The 18,339-nt window shown below is 44.5% G+C and overlaps 1 protein-coding gene across 1 annotated transcript; it reads right to left on the bottom strand.

The window, feature by feature from the left end:
- Window positions 1–9,738: 9,738 nt before the first annotated feature.
- LOC121864647 (exonuclease GOR-like) lies at window positions 9,739–17,756 on the bottom strand. The gene is made up of 2 exons (XM_042363771.1): window positions 17,602–17,756; window positions 9,739–11,450 (listed from the first exon to the last, which is right to left on the bottom strand). Exon 2 carries the CDS (start codon window positions 11,430–11,432, stop codon window positions 10,569–10,571), a length of 864 nt encoding a protein of 287 aa, XP_042219705.1. The 5' UTR covers window positions 11,433–11,450; window positions 17,602–17,756; the 3' UTR covers window positions 9,739–10,568.
- Between the last annotated feature and the right edge of the window lie 583 nt (window positions 17,757–18,339).

The raw sequence follows: 18,339 nt of genomic DNA, 5'->3' as shown, positions 1-18,339 counted from the left end.
TCTGGGTAGGTCACCATGAGGTCAGGTCTTATATAGCGGAGGTAGGCGTGGCTTAATAGTTGACCTCCGTGATGTATGGCGGCGCTGGTTGACCTAGACCACGAGGCATACACTGGGGAATTCGCGGGGTCGGCTACTCAGCGACAAGCGTTTGTAGGGGAGGAATCCACTACAAAGTCATAAAATTTGCTTAAAATATTTTATATGCACAAACATAAAACATCTTTACTTTTCAGCAAGTATATTTGTAAATTTCATCTTCCTAGGATTCCAATGTGTGAATGTGTCAATTACTTGGTTTATGTATGTTCACCAGTATATATCGGCGCATGTGCAGTAGTGTCAGGCCTGTCAGTCTCTCGTTCCTCATTATTCATCTGTATGGTGTTTTTATTCTGTTTCAGTCCACTGAAAGATCTTTCAGCAGAGCATGTTGTTACTGGCAGGGTGCACAGAATAATGAGCAGGGCCCTCACATTGGGGAACATGGAACCTGGTGTCTGGGAGAGGGTGGTGGTCAGTTTGGTGGAAGGCTGGTGGGGTCCTATTCTTTGGCCTTTTTTCCCCACCTGATACGCCAGGTGTGTACCTCACTCTTGATACTGCCAGGAGATAGTAGGTACTCCCGGTAGAGATCAACCAGCTCTTGTATTCTTCTGCTGCCCTCTGCTGGTGTCAGGGTTACCGAGATGGATGGGATGACACTGAGTCCCTGGAAGACCTTTTGGTGCAGGGGGGTGAACCTCATCTCTAGCTCTGCCAGATGGTCTAGGGTGGAATGGCCACCGTTTTCCTGTAGTATTCAGCTGGTCCACCAGCTGACATGTTGTCAAAGTGTCGTTGGCATTTGCAGAGTCTGGGCATGGAAGGTGTGACACCTACAGTGGCGAAGAGGATAAAAGTAAAAGTAATAAAAGTTATCCTCTTCACCACTGATCGGCTCGTTAGCCGCTTGGGCGATCGGTCACGTCTCTGTTACGCACTGGTGGCAAGCACTGGGCAGTGGGCATGCACCGCCTCCTGAATGTACCTGAACCTGCTCCAGTGCTTGTCAAGTCTGGTCTTGAAAGAGCTCACACTCGGTGCCGTCACAACACTTTCTGGCATATTCTTCCAAGAGTTCAAACTCTCACTCCGAAAAAGTTTGTCCTCATGCACAGTTTTCTCGACCTGCGGCTTCTTTAACCTTGAGCTGTGACCCCTTGTGGGGCGAGCGTTCGCCAGCTCCAGGAAAGGACACTCGACTGAGTAGTGCCCCTTGAGATGCTTATACACCTCAATTAAGTTCCCTCTTGCCCGGCTGTAGTATAAGCTAGGCAAGTTCAGGCGCTCCAGTCTCTCAGGGTAGTTGAGGTGTCGAAGTGCAAGGCACCAGTCTGGTGGCCCTCCCTTGAACATTTTCAATCAACTGACAGTCCCTAGCATATCTCGGGGACCAGACGGAGTGACAGTACTCCAGATGGGGAAACACTTCACTCCTGAAGATCGTTACGAGGGACGGACCGTCTAGATATCTGAACGAACTTCTTATAAGACCTAATAATTTATATGCCTGATTTTGCTTCTTCTCGCAATGGCCCGAGAACTTCAGCTCATTGTCAACATACACACCTAGGTCCTTCTCACATTCAGTCTCAAATATTGCAGTTTCTTCATCCCGTTGAGGCATATGATACGCCTCCTTACCATTGGTACGCCCCAGGTGACATTGAATCTCAGCAGCCATTTCTTCGACCATTCTTGGAGCTCACAGAGATCCTTCTGCAGCTCTTTACAGTCCGCTTGGTTCTTGAGATCCCGAAATAACGGCGTCATCCGCAAACATTTGTATGGATGAGTGTACAACGTCAGGCATGTCATTTATGAAACAAACAAACAACAGCGGGCCCAATACACTGCTCTTTGGTACCCCGCTTGTGATTGTATGTCATCAAATCCAGGAAGGTTAATCGCACCCTCTCTTGTGAACACCGAGGAAAAGAAGCTGTCCAATGCCTCAGCATTATCCTAGTCAGAATCTGCGTAACTACCAATTTCAAGCCTCAGGTCTGATACTTCTGCTCGGGTTTCAATTTCGACTTTGCATAGTGGTAAAACGCCTTTGGGTTTGACTTGACATTGCATGCAACCAGCCTCTGGAACTCCTTTTCAGCCCTTCTACACTCTGCCTTTGCTTGGTTTCTGGCTCTTACATACATCCTCCTGTCCTGCTCATCGTTTGACCTAACCCACGTCTTGAATTTCTGGGTTTGCTTCTTAACTTTGTCGACCGCCGCATGGTTCATGTGTAGGGGTCCCCTTGTATTCCTAGAGGCACTGGGTTTGGTCTTGGGTATATATTTATCGATCAAATGGGTTACTTTACTGGTTATGATATTCAGCATAGTGTCTGCGTTCTTGTGCCTCAGTGAGCCAGGCCAGTGGATACCCCTCATCCCGTCGTAAATTCCTTTGTAATATTTGCACCTTGGCCTGGCTTTATCATGAACTAGGTAACAGTTAAATCTGAATGACAAGACTACATGGTGACTGGTGCCTACTGGGGCTAGATGTTCCAGTTTGGCCACCTGACCCTCCTCGTTTGTTATGATGAGGTCTAGTGGCTTGGGTGTTTGCTCCCCTCTGTAATGTGTTGGGTCTTTAACATGTTAGAACAGAAATTTATCTTTCGGAGTTTCTACAAAATGAGTAGTGGGGTTATTCAAGTCATTTGGGGTGAACACGTTTCTCCAGTCGATGTCGCCATAGTTAAAGTCCCCCATGATAAAGAGGCTAAGGTTGAGCATCACTGCATTGTTGCATTGTCTATTAAGGCTCTTAATTTCCTTTGCTTTAGTGGGCTACAGTTTGGGGATCTGTAGATACAGTACACCCGACAATAAGTAAGTCCCCTCCCTTTAATTTAATTTTACACCACTTGGACTCTTCAAAAACATCCTCTCCCTGTACCCTTGCCTGACTGGCTCTACGGTCTTGCCTAGCATAGATAACCACACCGCCTCTTGCAAGTTTTTTGAGAAAGGTTCGTAAATGAGTCATATCCAGCAATACTGAACTCACATTCCTCTGAGTCGATTCCCCTGTTCTTGTACAACAGTTCTACAACTACAATATCGGGTTGGTGTACCTTCAGTAGTATTTCAAACTCCTCTTTCTTATCAAAGAATGTGTCAGCATTAGTGTACATGACATTCAAGCCAGAATTTGTTCTCGGTAATGTCTCTGCTCTTAGTCGTAACTCTGGCCCCTCTCCATTCTCAGAAGCCCATTAGAACCGTAACCTCCACTAGGAAACTGGAGAAACCCACCCCTGACAGACCGTACCACTACACTGAAGTTCCACGGATATGGTATGATCTCCCGTCTCTACTGCTATCCAACATCACTTCCCTAGCTAACAAGTTTGACGAGCTGGCAACTACAGTCAGGTCAGCCGCCGCGAGCGTCGTTGCCATATGTGAGGCTTGGCAAATTGTGCCTGAAACGTGTCATATTGAGGGATATCAACTCTTTCATCACCTTCGTTCACATAGACGCGGAGGGGGCGTTGCCCTCTTCTGTCAAGATGACCTACGCCCGTCACGCCTGGATGTTCAAGTCCCAGCAGATGTGGAAGCATTATGGGTACGTGTTGTGCCACAGGCCCACCCGCGCCACACTGCTTCCATCATAATCTGTGTGGCATACCATCCGCCTCGCTCACCCACCAGAGACACTCTTATCAATCATCTCATTACCACCTCAGACCACCTCAGAGTTAGGTACCCATGTGCCAAGTTAGTATTATGTGGGGATTATAATGAAATTGACACCACTGATATCCAGGACCAGCTATCACTATCACAAGTTGTGACCTTCCCCACACACGGTCAAAATATCCTTGACCTTATCTTAACTGACTTAGCGGACCAGTACCAACCTCCTCAACCAATGCCTCCTATCGGGTGTAGCACACACTTATCAGTGCTCTGGTCCCCAGCTGCCACTCCCACTCAAGTACAGAGACCCTACATCAAGACCTACAGGCCGATTACTGACTCTGCAGTGCGCCTCTTCGGGCAGTGGATAGTTCACCATCCCTGGACTGAAGTACTTAGCGTGGATGACGTGGAAACCAAATGGATAAATTATACCAACACCACCACGGAAGCTCACCACCACTTCTTCCCCGAGAAGTCCGTCAGATCTCACCCAGCTGACTTGCCCTGGATCACACCTCGGATCAAAAGACTTATGCAACAGAGAGACAGAGCCTTTCATCTCAATGACCACATCCGCTACAGGTCCCTTCGCAACCGAGTCATCCGCGAAATACGCACTGCAAAGAAGTCCCACTACCCAACCAAATTACAACACCTGAAGCAGACCAACATCAGTCAATGGTATGGTAAGCTTAAAGAACTCTGTGGACTAAACAATAAGACACACCCCCTCCCCTTCCTTAGCCATCTCACTAATGTTGACGCAGCTGAGCAAACAAATAACCATTTCGCTACTATATGCCAGACGCTCCCCCGGCTTGACACAACCACTCTCCCTGCTTACCTACCAGCCCCCCTTCCCACTGACTTAGTAGAAGAATTTGAAGTAGCAAAACGCCTGGACAAACTAAAATTAAAACGCTCTACCACCCCATTGACTTACCAATGAAACTCTTCAAGGAGTTCTCCCCGGAGCTTGCTAAACCCCTATGCTCCATCATCAATGCTTCTCTCAGTCAAGCCAGATGCCCAGCTGACTGGAAGACCTCTTATGTATCACCAGTGCCCAAGTCAACCAGCCCACAATCCTTAAATCAGCTACGACCTATTGCAATCACCCCAATACCCACTACCCAGCCTAATCTGTGAAAGTTTTGTGTTCGACTGGGCTTATGCTGATATTGCAGGAGTCGTAGACCCTCAGCAATTTGGCAACATGAAAACTTCCTCCACCACTCACTGTCTTGTCAGCTTTCTCGATTACATATACCGCCATCTCGAGAAACGAAAAACGTCTGTAGCTGTCGCCTTCATTGATTTCACTAAAGCATTCGACCTAGTCGACCACAATATAATCATCAACAAAGCTATTGACCTCGGGCTTCGGAGAAGTCTTATACCATGGCTTACAGACTTCCTCAGTGACCGACGCCAAGCTGTACGCTTCCGAGGGGCTGTCTCCACCTTTCAGTCACTCACCTGTGGCGTCCCTCCAAGGCACCAAGATGGGACCACTCTGCTTCCTTATGCTCATCAATGATGCCCTAAGAGAAACCCCTGCTCGCTGGAAATATGTCGACGACTCCACCATTGGGATCAGCGTCAACAATTCTGCTCCCAACTATACCGCCCTTCAGGATTTATTGAACAGTCTCCAAAACTGGGCCACCAACAACCATGTCACCATCAACCATACCAAGACCATGGTTATGCACATCAACCTCTCCTCCGACATTGTCCCACCTCCTTCCATTACTTTAGGTCCGAACACACTCCAGGTTGTAGATTCCACGAAGCTCCTCGGCGTCACCATAGACAACAAACTAAATTGGAAACCACACGTCAGTGAAGTTGTCAAATCCTCCAGTTTCCGTCTCCACCTCCTCCGCCGACTCAAGTCCCTCGGAGTTCCTGCACCCGAGCTCCTCAGTGTTTACACAACATTCATACTTCCCAAGCTCACCTATGCCTCCCCCACCTGGTCTTCCTCCCTAAATGCCACACAACATAAACACCTAGAAAAAGTGCAAAAGAGGGCATGCAAGATTATTCTCTCCCCTTCCTACTCCACATATCAAGAAGCGCTCAACACACTGACCCTTTCGACTCTCACTGACCATCACCACGACCTCATCTGCAAATTTGGTAAGAAGCTTCTACACCAACCTCGACACCGGCTCCTACTACCACCTGAGATCCCCAGCCCGAGAATTGCTGTTCGACACCACAACCGCATCCAGCCCATACGTGCACGAACTGACCGCTATAAGAACAGCCCAGTCCCAACCATTGTAAAAATTATCAATAACTTGTAATAAACCAGTGTATTCACTCCCAGTAAATACTACTTCTTGCACTGTCACTATGTTGAAATGCCCTGTAGTTTGAGCTTTTCCCCTTCTAGTTATTATGTATCTTATTTGTATCACTTATGTTACTTGTATATTATTTGTAATTCGAAACCCATTCCCCAAATATGTAACTGTATATTTTCAGCCTTCTGGCTGCCAAGCTCTTTCAATAAACCGTTAATTATTATTATTATTATTATTATTAAGCTGAAGCATTTGCTAAGGACACTGTATTTTGCAGGGTGTGGTTAGAAATGCCATTGTTTACACGGCGCTCGCCTCCTACTGTCTGGTAGACGAAGCTGGTGCCTCCTCCCGGGTGGAGGGTGCGCTACAGCCCCTGGCTCGGGGTCGGCATACTTGCTTCCACTACCCTCCCCCTGAATATAACTCATGTACACCCGTCCCCGTTCCTCCTTCATCTTCTGCTTCAAGCCCTGCAGGAGCTTCTTGTGCTATTCCTTCTGCATTACCGTGCGATGTGGGTGAATGAATACATTCCGAAATGCCTCGCTCCTTACTAAGTTTTTTGCCAGCCGAATAACTTCCATTTCTTCTCCTCACTCACTAGTGTAATCCTGAGGGGGCGAGGCTTGTCCCCCTGCTTTTGCCCCAGCCTCCTCACATCCTGAAGGGGGGATGGCATATTCAGAACCTCTGTACAAATATTCTTAAACTACATCTTATCGTGTGTTATCCTACTCTCAGTTCCCTCCGCCTGGCTCTCAGGGACTCCAAAACTATTAAATTGTTCCTGTGCTGGAAACGTTCCCGTTGTTCCTCCTCCGCTAGTTGCCATCTCTTCGACACACTTCTTCAGAGTCCCTAGCTGCTGTAGAACCTGTTCTGATTCTGCATTACTCTCCGCCACCTCCCGTGGCCCTGTTAAGGCCTGAGCATAACTCTCTTTGCTACCACCTCCATTCGATCAGCTATTTCCTCGGTCTTATCAAGGATCTCTTTCCAAACTTGTTCAAGTTTGACAACCAGCAAGGATCCTGCTTCATCTATTTTCGTCCCTATGGAACTCGTTCCCCTATGGCTTGCAATCGCCTCTTTCACCTTGACTATACAGTCAGGACAATACCAGCAACAGCAGTAATCACATGTTTCCTGGTGCCGCTTCAGCCCCAGGTTTTATACCCCTCATAGTTGTTGTTTTGGGGGTAGAGGGGGGGGGGGGCGTGCAGACTGTGTACAGATCTACTGTAAACCTATTTAAAAAAAATAAAAAGAACAGTACTGAGCTGCGTTCTGCTGGTTTTAACCTCCCCTCATTCACCCAGTGTTGCAGTCCAAGACAGTTTGAGTTATTTTCTGATTTCCTTTTTTTTCCAGTTCTCCCTGACGAGTTGTTGGTATCTATGTGCTATCCCTACGCACACTGTATCTTGCTATGAATGACGGATCATTTGCCCACTCAGTCCTTTAGAAATACTTCTAATTGACGGTCTAATAATAATAATAATATTGATCCTCATTATTACTGTGATAATTGCTTTTAATCTGTGTCCTGGTAGCAGGGACGCCAAGGTCCCTTTAAAAGCCTCGTTCCACTGTCTGGGTATAGGCCGTTATGGCTATTGTCATCCACCGGGCAAGCACAATTTATTTCGTCTGAGCAAGAGATATACCTCTCAGTGGGATGACTTCCTTAATAATCACATCTACTAATTGAAGTCTAAGTAAAGTGAGATATGGAGGTGATCGTGCCCTTATGGCAATTCAATGTTATTTAAAAAATAAGAAGAAAAAACAAACAAATAAAAACCTAACTGCCTCCTGTTGGTGTTTTAACCTCCTCGGCACTCTGTGCGTCCAGTGTTGCTTTACAGTTGTCTTCTGTTTTTTCTCTCTTTTTTTCAGTTCACCTCGGCGATTTGCTCTCTCTACACTGCATCTTGCTATGAATGGCGGATTATACGCCCACTCAGTCCTTTAGAAACACACACCAAAAAAATTTCTTTGGGGCGGTAATAGAATGCCTTTCATGATAGCCAAGCTTGTTGATTTTATTTATTTTAACTATTATTTCAATATACTTTCTTTTCCAGTTCTCGTCAACGAATATATCTCTTTGTGCACTGTATCTCCCTATGAATAGTGGATTGTAGGCAGAGTTTCAGTCCTTGAGAGAGCACACAAACAAAATAAAAATATAAGTCTGTGGCACCAATAATACGACTTGGTTTCTGCTGGCAGTGGTGCCATACCAGCTTGCTTGCCAATTTATTCTTCACTTTAAGTTATTTACAACCTCTTCCGCAGTCACTGGTGACACTATGAACTGATTTATCTAAGGGCACAGTACTGCACACCCTGGTTGGCCTTTGGGTGGTCAATCACAGCCGTGACCACAACTCAGTAAAAAAATAAAATAACAGTTTTGTCATATGGCAATGATTTTGTGGTTGTAGGCCTCTTTACCTGGGTTGTACCTCCAAATCGTGGAGATTGAGTTTTCAAATATACAATCGCGTCTAGCATTAAAAATCCTACATCGATTTACACTTTCACGTCACTAAGACGATCTTGGTGATCTTATGTAATCACTATCCAATTTCTGCCGCTCAACAACGAAGGCCCGAGTGCCAAACACGCTTTGTTACAGACGCAACACGACCCGACAAGCCAGCACGCTACGATCATCCATATTGTTTAGGACGTCTTGTATTGCTGCTTTCACACATTTAACTTCTCTACTGGCCTCAACTATGTCCAAGCCTGAGCTTGAAGGCTAGTGGTCACACCTTTCAGGTAGCCTAGTGCATTGTTGATGATCACCAGGGACACAATGAAGTTTGTGCTGGTGATGGCGAGCAGCATGGCCTGGGCATCAGTCAGTGAGTCTGTAGACCAGCTGCCAGGACCACCCTCCACAATGTTCTCCATGCAGGCCACCACCAACGGATGTAACTCCACAAAGGTTTCTATGGCATCTAGGCGTTGCACCCAACGAGTATAGCACACATTTTTCAGCTTGTGTTTCCTTGATTCAGGTTGGGTCTCCAGGACAGCTGCCTCCAAGGCATATGCACGTTTGGGATGTCCTTCCATGAAAGTTGAGATCTTCTCCACGGTGCCCATCATATTCCTGATACTGGTGATCTGGATGGACTTAACAACAGCCAAGTTGAGGGCATGCGATGAGTAGTGCTGTCAAAGGGCCAAGGGGTTGGCCTCCTCTATGATAACTGTCAGCTCCGTCATAGACCTGACCTCTTAGGTTGTTTATATCAAGTCCATACCCTGTGATGGTGGTTGTCACCTTATCTGCTATAATTGTGCCAGTTTCTTGGCATCTGTGCCTAGGTGCATACACAGAACCCTGTCTCCAGCCTCCACATGGAAGTCAGGTAGATAAAGGAGTGACCGTGGGTGGAAATCCCAAAACGTGAAATTGGGGTCAGCTGAGTCAGGTATGGGTGTATATAGGAAGTAGCTGGGTCCAGCATGGGTTTTTCCAAAATGTGGAACGAAGTCAGTTGGGTCAGTTTTACTGTAAATAATAAAGAACATTTCCTAATCTTGGGATTTTGGAGGAGCATGGCCCGGGCGGGGGGGTGGGGGGTGGGGGGTCCGGGCAACCAGTAGACCCCCCTGGGTGTATCCCTTCCAATGGGCGAACGCGTTCACCGCCCAAAATGGCGCTGCCAAGCGGCTGGGGAGTAAACTAAATAATTACCGCAGGCAGATTGCTTTATTAGCATGTTATTGATACATTGTATGTAGGGTAAGGCACCAACTATAGTATGATATTATTACCACATGGATATTACAGGACCATTACCATATAACCAGTTCTAGACTGGTATTTTTATCTCGGAATAAACTATCTAGCCCTGATATAAAGACTATTGCAATTATAGAACAGTATACAAATCTCAATATTTCTTTGTCGCATAGAAATCAATGATACTAATAATTATAATTTATCATTTCATCACTTATCAGCTTACTATCCGTTGACCAGTTAATCTGTTCATTGTTACTTTCTAAATGAACTTATATTGTTCAGTGTTGGTAGAGGAGACAGGATGATTGGTAGTGTCTCACTGGCTCCACCACCAGCACCCTTAATGATTAGTGTTGGAAATCATCTTTCTCAACGGATAACAAGCATTTATAGTTGACCATAAGCTGGTGGGTGTAAGATTGACAACAAAATATTACATTGTTCAAAGAAGATATACAAATGTTATTAACTCAGACTTTTGACTAGATTTCTTAATGTTTATATCGTTTTACTGTAAGTTCCAACGCGATTTTGATTGATTTGTATATGAAACGAATGTGAACCCTGCTGAGCAAAAGCGAATATAAAGTACAGTAGAACATAATTACAAGCACAAGCTGAATTCATCAGTCATTTTACAGATTTGTACAGGATTTCTGAATACAGTATTTCCTTTGAATTATGACTTTAAAATATCATAAGACATGATACACAAAGCACAGGGAGAGAACATCCGAGCAGATTGCAAGCTTATAGGAATATGCCTGAGGATTGCAAGTTTCATGTGAAACACTTCAGACGAGCGAGTTGCATGGTTGCTTGGGCGTCGCCTCTACATTTTAAGACCGTGTCGATCTTTGGGCCACGCCCCAAGTACCTATTCTTTAAGAAGATCAATGAAGATCGGAAAGGTAACCCCCTAGGATGTGGATATAGGACACTGGTATCTACAACGTGATCATGCACTACCTTCAAACGGAGAAGGTCGTGATTCAATCCATGGCCTACTAGGATGGTGTTTTTTCCGACCAGCGTGAGCAGCTGCATGTGTACGTCTCGTAGTCGAGTCGTGACTCCCAGGAACTGTTGTTCAATGAGACCTGAGTGTTGTGTGGTGTAGTCCAGAATAGGAGCGTCGGGCAGCACCAGCGTCTCGTACACCACCTGGCAGTTGGAGTCCACGACGGTGATGGCTGCCACGTCCATCCCACCTGTTGTGAAGACCATCTCGCAGTCTAAGGCGTAGACAGATTCCTTATTGAAATTGCTATTAAGATTTGTTTTAATAAAGCCATCCAATTTCTTAGGATCTATCTCATCAGAGACATGTTGTGGTGCAATGCAACACGGTTCAGATGAGACAGGCCCACGGCAGCAGTAGTAGAAGGGAACCGATTTAGTCGACAACTTGCCCCAGTGGTACCCGCACAACTCAGGTGAGACAGACCGTCCAAAATGGTCAACTCTGTAAGCAGTTTTACAGCGTCGACAAATCCGTCTGTCAGGCCTTGTGATAATACTATACTCGTTCTCAGGATTGGGAAGTCTCGCTTTTCCTATCTGCCAGTGAGAGAGGGGAAACCCAAAGAAACACATATCCTCCTCCGAGAGCTTCAGATGCTGTAGGCGATGGTATAATGCCATCTCGATAAGGTCAGACTTCTGAAAAAAAAATATTATTAATAGGAGAATAATTCAAATTTTCGGAGGTTAAGATATAATTCCTTATTTAACACAAAACTATTATCAGAACTAAATGAGGTGAGTAGATTCCACATTCTAACTTAATTCACCATCAGCTCCTAACGTTCTGTTTCCACTTTTAAACACTGCAGCCACATAACTGAACTCCGCTTCCTCACACACGCCCCTCGCTCTTAATTGTGTGTTGAAACTGTCTGAAACAGATCAACTATACATTTCTGACATAATCCTAGCAGGTGACGGAATTTGCTAATACAGTACAGTAGTTTTAACGAAAAAAATAATAATACAATGGTAGTGAAACGTATTATTCATTATTCATAATGCCGCCTCATGCAGTTGCTATAAAACTTTTTTTCAGTACAGTTAATGTGAATGTGAATGAAAATTATATTCACATTTCATAAGTACAGTTGCCATGGAAGGTTAGAAGTTAGAAAATTTGAGTGCAAAAGTTTTATTATTGAAGGGGGGGGGGGGGCACCATATTATGTTTAGCTCCCGGACTCCAGACACCCTTATTACTACGTTGGGCAGAAGCTCGTTCTTCACGTTATATCAGTCACTTCTACGGTACAGTGAATACAGATATTAACATTTTATGCATTTTTGGAACCAAGTGCAATTCCGGTAACGGATAGTACAATATGAGTGCCAAACATCATAGATTTTTTTTTAATCAAACTTCTCCATATGCACACCTATTACTTTACGGATTTAAATTTGTTTAAATCGTGATCATTGACAGCTATGAAAGCACGCACATCTTAATAGTGTGCACTTGTCGTGCACCCATGTTATCACCACACCCACTTCCCCTCCCTCAAACACAAGACTGCACAGTGTATCGGTAATAAAGGGTAAGGTCACTGCCTAGCTTATACTACAGACGGGCAAGGGGTCACCTACTTGAGGTGTATAAGCATCTCAGGGGGCACTACTCAGTCGAGTGTCCTTACTTGGAACATAAGAACATAAGAAAATAAGGAGTCTGCAATAGGCCGGTTGGCCTGTGCATGGCAGCTCCTGTCGAGAGTTACTACCACTCTCTATCGTCCATGAATCTATCCAGCCTCCTTTTGAAACTTTCCAGCGTTCCAGCACTTACTACAAAGTTGCTAAGCTTGTTCCACTCGTCCACCACCCTATTTGTGAACCAGTTCTTTCCTATCTCCCTCCTAAACCTAAACTTATCCAACTTAAATCCGTTGCTCCGAGTCCTATCCTGCTCGGATATTATAAGAACTTTATTTATATCCCCTTTATTGATTCATTTCACCCACTTAAATACTTCTATCATATCTCCCCGCACTCTTCATCTTTCTAGGGATTGCAAGTTTAGTTTCTTTAACCTATCATGATATGGAAGGTTTCTAAGTCCCGGAATCATTTTCGTCATTCTTCGTTGCACCGACTCCAGTGAATTGATATCCATTCTATAATAAGGGCACCAGAACTGAACCGCATAATCGAGGTGCGGCCTGACTAGCGCAAGATATAGTTGCTATAAGACCTCTGCACTCTTATTACTTACACTTCTAGATATAAAACCCAATACTCTGTTTGCCTTATTTCGAACATGAACGCACTGATTTCTAGGCCGTAGGTCCGGGCTTACAAGTACCCCTAGGTCTCTTTCACAAGTCGACTTCTCTAGGTTGATGTTGTTAAGGCTGTGTACATTGACAGTATTTGTTCTTCCAATATTAAGTACGCTGCACTTGCTGGTGTTGAATTTCATTTGCCATTTTTCAGACCACCCCTGCAGTTTATTTAGATCCTCCTGTAGTGCATTTGCATCCTGCCCTGAATTAATCTGCCGCCTTATTTTGGTGTCATCCACAAACTTACTTATGTCACTGCTGATCCCAGTATCTAGATCGTTATGTAGCTTATGAACAAGAGTGGGCCTAGTACTGACCCCTGGGGAACCCCACTGGTTACACAGCCCCACTCAGATTTAACACCATCTACGCTGACCCTCTGCGTTCTATCGGTGAGCCATGATTTTATCCAATTTAAAACTTCCCCCTCGATACCATGAGCCTTAACTTTTCTCAGAAGCCTCTGATGCGGTACTTTGTCAAATACTTTGCTAAAGTTTAAGTAAATAACATGGTAATTTTCGTCATAATCTACTGCCTCGAAGACTTTCCTAAAAAACGTCAGCAGATTTGTTAGAAAAGATTTTACCTTTGTAAACCCATGTTGAGAGTCGTAGATTAATTTGCTTTTCTCTAAATGCGATCAGATGCTATCCGCTATAATTGATTCAGGAAATTTCCCCACTACTGACGTCAAACTGATCGGCCGGTAATTTGACGCTGATGCTCTGTCTCCCTGTTTGAATCATGGGAACTACATTTGCCTGTTTCCACACGTCTGGCACAACTCCCGTGTCTAATGTTTTTGTAAATAAATTTATGAGGGGTCCGCTAATCTATTCCCTACACTCTTTCAAGGCTCGAGGGAAAATTTCATCCGGCCCTGGGGATTTTGTCTTCTTTAGTTTATTTATCCTCTTAAAAACATCCTCTTTTCTGATAGTGATATTCTTTAATTTCTCTTCTTCCTTTCCCCTAAATATCAGTTCCACCTCTGGAATTTCCTCGCGAATTTCTTCTCTGAAAACTGATAAGTAGCTGTTCAATGCTTCGCTTATTTCTTCACTGCCATTTATCACTTCCCCCCTCCCTGACTTTAAAGGCCCAACTTTGTCCTTGACCTTTGTTCTATATACCTGGAAAAATCCCTTGGGATTTGCCTTGGATTCTCTTGCTATTCTGATTTCATAGTCTCTCTTTGCTTTCCTTATATTTTTCTTAACATCACTAGATAGTTCATTATACCTATTTCGGAGTTGCTCCTCCCCTCCCTTTAATTTCTTATAAATTCCTTTCTTTATTCCTATGTCATGTTTAAGTTTTTTGGTCATCCACCTTGGCTCATTCTTATTTGACCTAATTTTTCTGTATGGTATATTTTGTTCTTGTGCTTTATGTAGTACAGCGCTTCTCAAACTATCTGATGTGGCGGACCGGCATGGTTTTTTTTCAATGTGCCATGGACTGGCGAGCGAAGCGAGCCAATCCCGGGGCCTATCTTTTGAAATATGTCCTATTTCAGGGGCATTTTGAGACTATCTGTACTAAACATGAAGACATGATGTCTTATTCATTCTAAGGCCAATCGTCATTGACGTAACAAGTCTTCCCAGTGTGCCAGGGACCAGTACCATATTTGTGCCATACAATTAATTGTTTACGATCAGAGAAAATATTATTTGAACATTCGTAGTAATATTATTTTATACAGGAAAAATATAATGAATATAAAAGTGGGTTGGGATGGGGTCCCAAATGACAAACACGCAGATACCCGTATGATGCTCTCTGTTCCACTTCTTGATGGTAACTCACCACTGACCTGTGACCTGACATCACAGACTGCTGATCCACACGTGTGGAATAGCAGGGTTGCCAGCTGTGTAACACCCTTCACGGCTGGCACGCATAGTAAAAAATCGGCCATTTCTTTTAATGAGATGCATACATTTATTTTATCCGAAATTAAATAACTACCATACTTAAAATAAAAAGATTTATGTTTTGGGTGGATATGGCGTAACTGGTGGCCAAGAAACGTGGCAATTCTGGCAACACAAGGTGATGTGCCCTTTTGATATCCCCAGGTGTGGTTCCCACAGAGTCAAACGCCACATCATCATGAAGGTGTTGTTATACGTATTTCAGTTCGCTGTTTTGCTGTTCATTATATCGCATTCGTTAGTTGCATAGCAATGACTTTTAACATGAGTAAGTAAATGAAAAATATAGCCATAATAAATATAAAAACTACAATGAAAATGTTAAAAAAAAAAAGACCGAGTCAGATGTCCCGGCAGTGTCACGTGGTGTGGAACGTGACTATCGTTTCTTTCTTTTCTGAAAACTCTCCGCGTACCGGCAGACGATGGCTCACGGACCGGCACCGGTCTTCGGACCACACTTTGAGTAGCACTGATGTAGTAGACTAGTGAATATAATATAGTCATGATCAATTGTTGTGTCATCTATGACCTCACCCCTTCCTACTGGGGACTGGCGTGACTGTTCCCAGGTGACCTCACCTAGGTACCTTCTTAACCCCTGATAATCCCCCAACCGAAAGTTTAGGACTCTGACCATATTGTCAATGTTTTTCGTTTCCCAATTTAGGGTGAACCTGATTTCTCTGTGATCACTGTTACCTAGTTCTTTCCCTACTGTGATATCTCTGATAATATTTTCTTTATTTGTTAATACTAGGTCTAATATATTGTCACCTCTAGTAGGTTCTGTAATTAGTTGTTTAAAAAAATTGTCCTGTACTGCGGCTAGGAAGTCTTCAGATTCATAGTCACCTACAATGTTGTCCCAGTCAATATTTCTGACGCTCGCTCCACAAGGGGTCACAGCTCAAGATTGAAGAAGCCGCAAGTCCAGAAAACTGTGAAGGCTGTAGTGGACGTCTCCCCTACAACTGCTTACAACTGCTTAGCGGCGTCACCAAGCTGCTACCGCCTTCCCTAGCAACCAACCAGATGTTACCGTATCTTAGCAACGGAACTAGTCACCGGCGACTTTCTGGGTTTTCCCAACATGATTCATAGAGGACTGGCGGCTGCTGCTGGGTATATAAGCTCTGTCTCTCCATTGAGATTCATTCTGACCATTCTTCTTGAACAAGCAACACCTCCTCCTCCGCCGCTGCCTGGCTGCCTTCGCTTCTCCTCGCCTGCCTAGCAGTCCTCGCTCCCGCCAGCGAGCATGGCGACCCACCAGCTGTCCTTCTCTGAGCTTCCTCACCAACCAACTCTCATTCTGCCCACCTTCCTGAACAAGCAACACCTCCTCCAGCAAGCTCCACGCTGTCAGCGTTCATTCAACCTGGAGGCCAGCAACAGGCAACATCTTCTCTAACGAAGCTCCTGCACATCTACCTCCTTCAACACGCTACTCACCGAACGTCTCTACTGACCAGCTCCTCACCACACGGCACCTCCAGCACCAGACTGTCTATCATATAACTTATATTATACAAGAAAACCACCTTAGAGTTTCCTTCCATCCTGAGTGCTAGACAACATTAATATCTCAATACCCCTACAAGGCAAACTTTTTCGGAGTGAGGGTTGTAAACTCTTGGAACAATCTACCAGAGAGTGTTGTGACAGCACCGAGTGCGAGCACTTTCAAAACAAGACTTGACCAACACTGGAGCGGGTTCAGGTACATTCAGGAGCCGGTGCATGCCCAGTATTTGCCAACAGTGCGTGGCGGAGACGTGACCGATCGCCCGGGCAGCTAGCGAGCCGATCTTTTGGTGACGAGGATAAAATTAATGAAAAGGAAACGTAATCAGAGACGTGACCGATCGCCCAAGCGGCTAACGAGCCGATGAGTGGCGAAGAGGATAAAAGAAAAAAGTAAAGAGTAAACAAAGAAGCTATATAAGAGTGTCACCCAACAAGTCACCGGTTAAAAACACCTTTATATTCATCGGGGAAAACACTACCACAAAACCTACAGACCAAAACTACCTACAAGATAACTTTCAGCAAAATGCCTCCTACGTGAGGGCAATGAATTTTTAATTGCACCTGTAATATTGGCAGAACTGTTTATGTTGCACTAACCTGCAATATTAGTAACATTGATTGTCGCACTAACCCGTAATATTGGTATCACTGTGTTACACTAACCTGTAATATTGGCAGCACTGTTTGTGTTGCACTAACCTGCAATATTAGTAATATTGTTTGTGTCGCACTAACCTGCAATACTGGTAACACTGTTTGTCGCACTAATGCTTGCATTTATTGTTAATGCTTGCATTTATTGTTAATGCTTGCATAATTGCATTTATTGTTAACTGGCTCATCCCAATATACTGAAATAGATACATTCCATTGAATGTATTCTTTTTCTTATTCTCAACCCGTATAGGGGCCCGCACCAACCTGTAATATTGGTAGCACTGTTTGTGTTACACTAACCTGCAATATTGGTAATACTGTTTGTGTCGCACTAACCTGCAATATTGGTAACACTGTTTGCGTTGCACTAACCTGTAATATTGGTAGCAGTGATGTTTCACTAACTTGGAGTACTGCGTATGTTACATAAGACGGGTTCAGCAGTAGCTCTGGCTGTAACAGTGACTCACTGCACTGGCACTGCTTACACTGGGTGTGGAGCGCACTTTGCACTACTCGTCGACACCGTCAACTCTTGATCAATACCCGCATCTCGTATGATTCGTGTGGTGAAGGCAATGTCAGCTGGATCAGTTGGTTCCGCCTCTTCAACTTGTTCCTGCTATAGTTGTGTGTTGCCTCAGGTTGTAATGGAGACGGTCACTAGGCTACCACACTACAGTATAAACATTAGGCTACACCGCACACTGCGGTCGCCACCAAAAGTATGGCGCCAAACTAAACCATACGGTAACTAATATTTCAAAAAAGCATACCTTCATAATTATGTAGCTTAATTCATGTACACAATGGTGCACCCCAAAAAAATATTGGGAGGTGGGGGGAGGGTGAGAGCAAAGCCTGTCCATCTATTTTTATTTTACTTCAGTACTGATCATAAGAACATTATATAAGAAGGCCGGTGCCGCTGATATTATGTATAGCTCAAAAAGATAGTTGAACAAATGAGGAGGCCACCCCCCTACCGGGTTACACACACACACACACACCTCCCAGTGCGGCCCTATAGGTGCACATGAAACCTCCTGCCACATATTGCACATAAAGTAAACGTATACCACTCCATGTTTTAGTAATATGCCACCATAC

Source organism: Homarus americanus, unplaced genomic scaffold (assembly GCF_018991925.1).
Source record: "Homarus americanus isolate GMGI-L3 unplaced genomic scaffold, GMGI_Hamer_2.0 scaffold59578, whole genome shotgun sequence".
Taxonomy (NCBI): Eukaryota; Metazoa; Arthropoda; class Malacostraca; order Decapoda; family Nephropidae; genus Homarus; species Homarus americanus.
The sequence above is the reverse complement of the archived record's forward strand: the minus strand, read 5'-3'. Positions and strand labels throughout refer to the sequence as shown.

Coding starts and splice junctions, on each gene's coding strand:
- LOC121864647 (XM_042363771.1), bottom strand. CDS start 11,432: ATGGCATTATACCATCGCCTACAGCATCTGAAGCTCTCGGAGGAGGAT.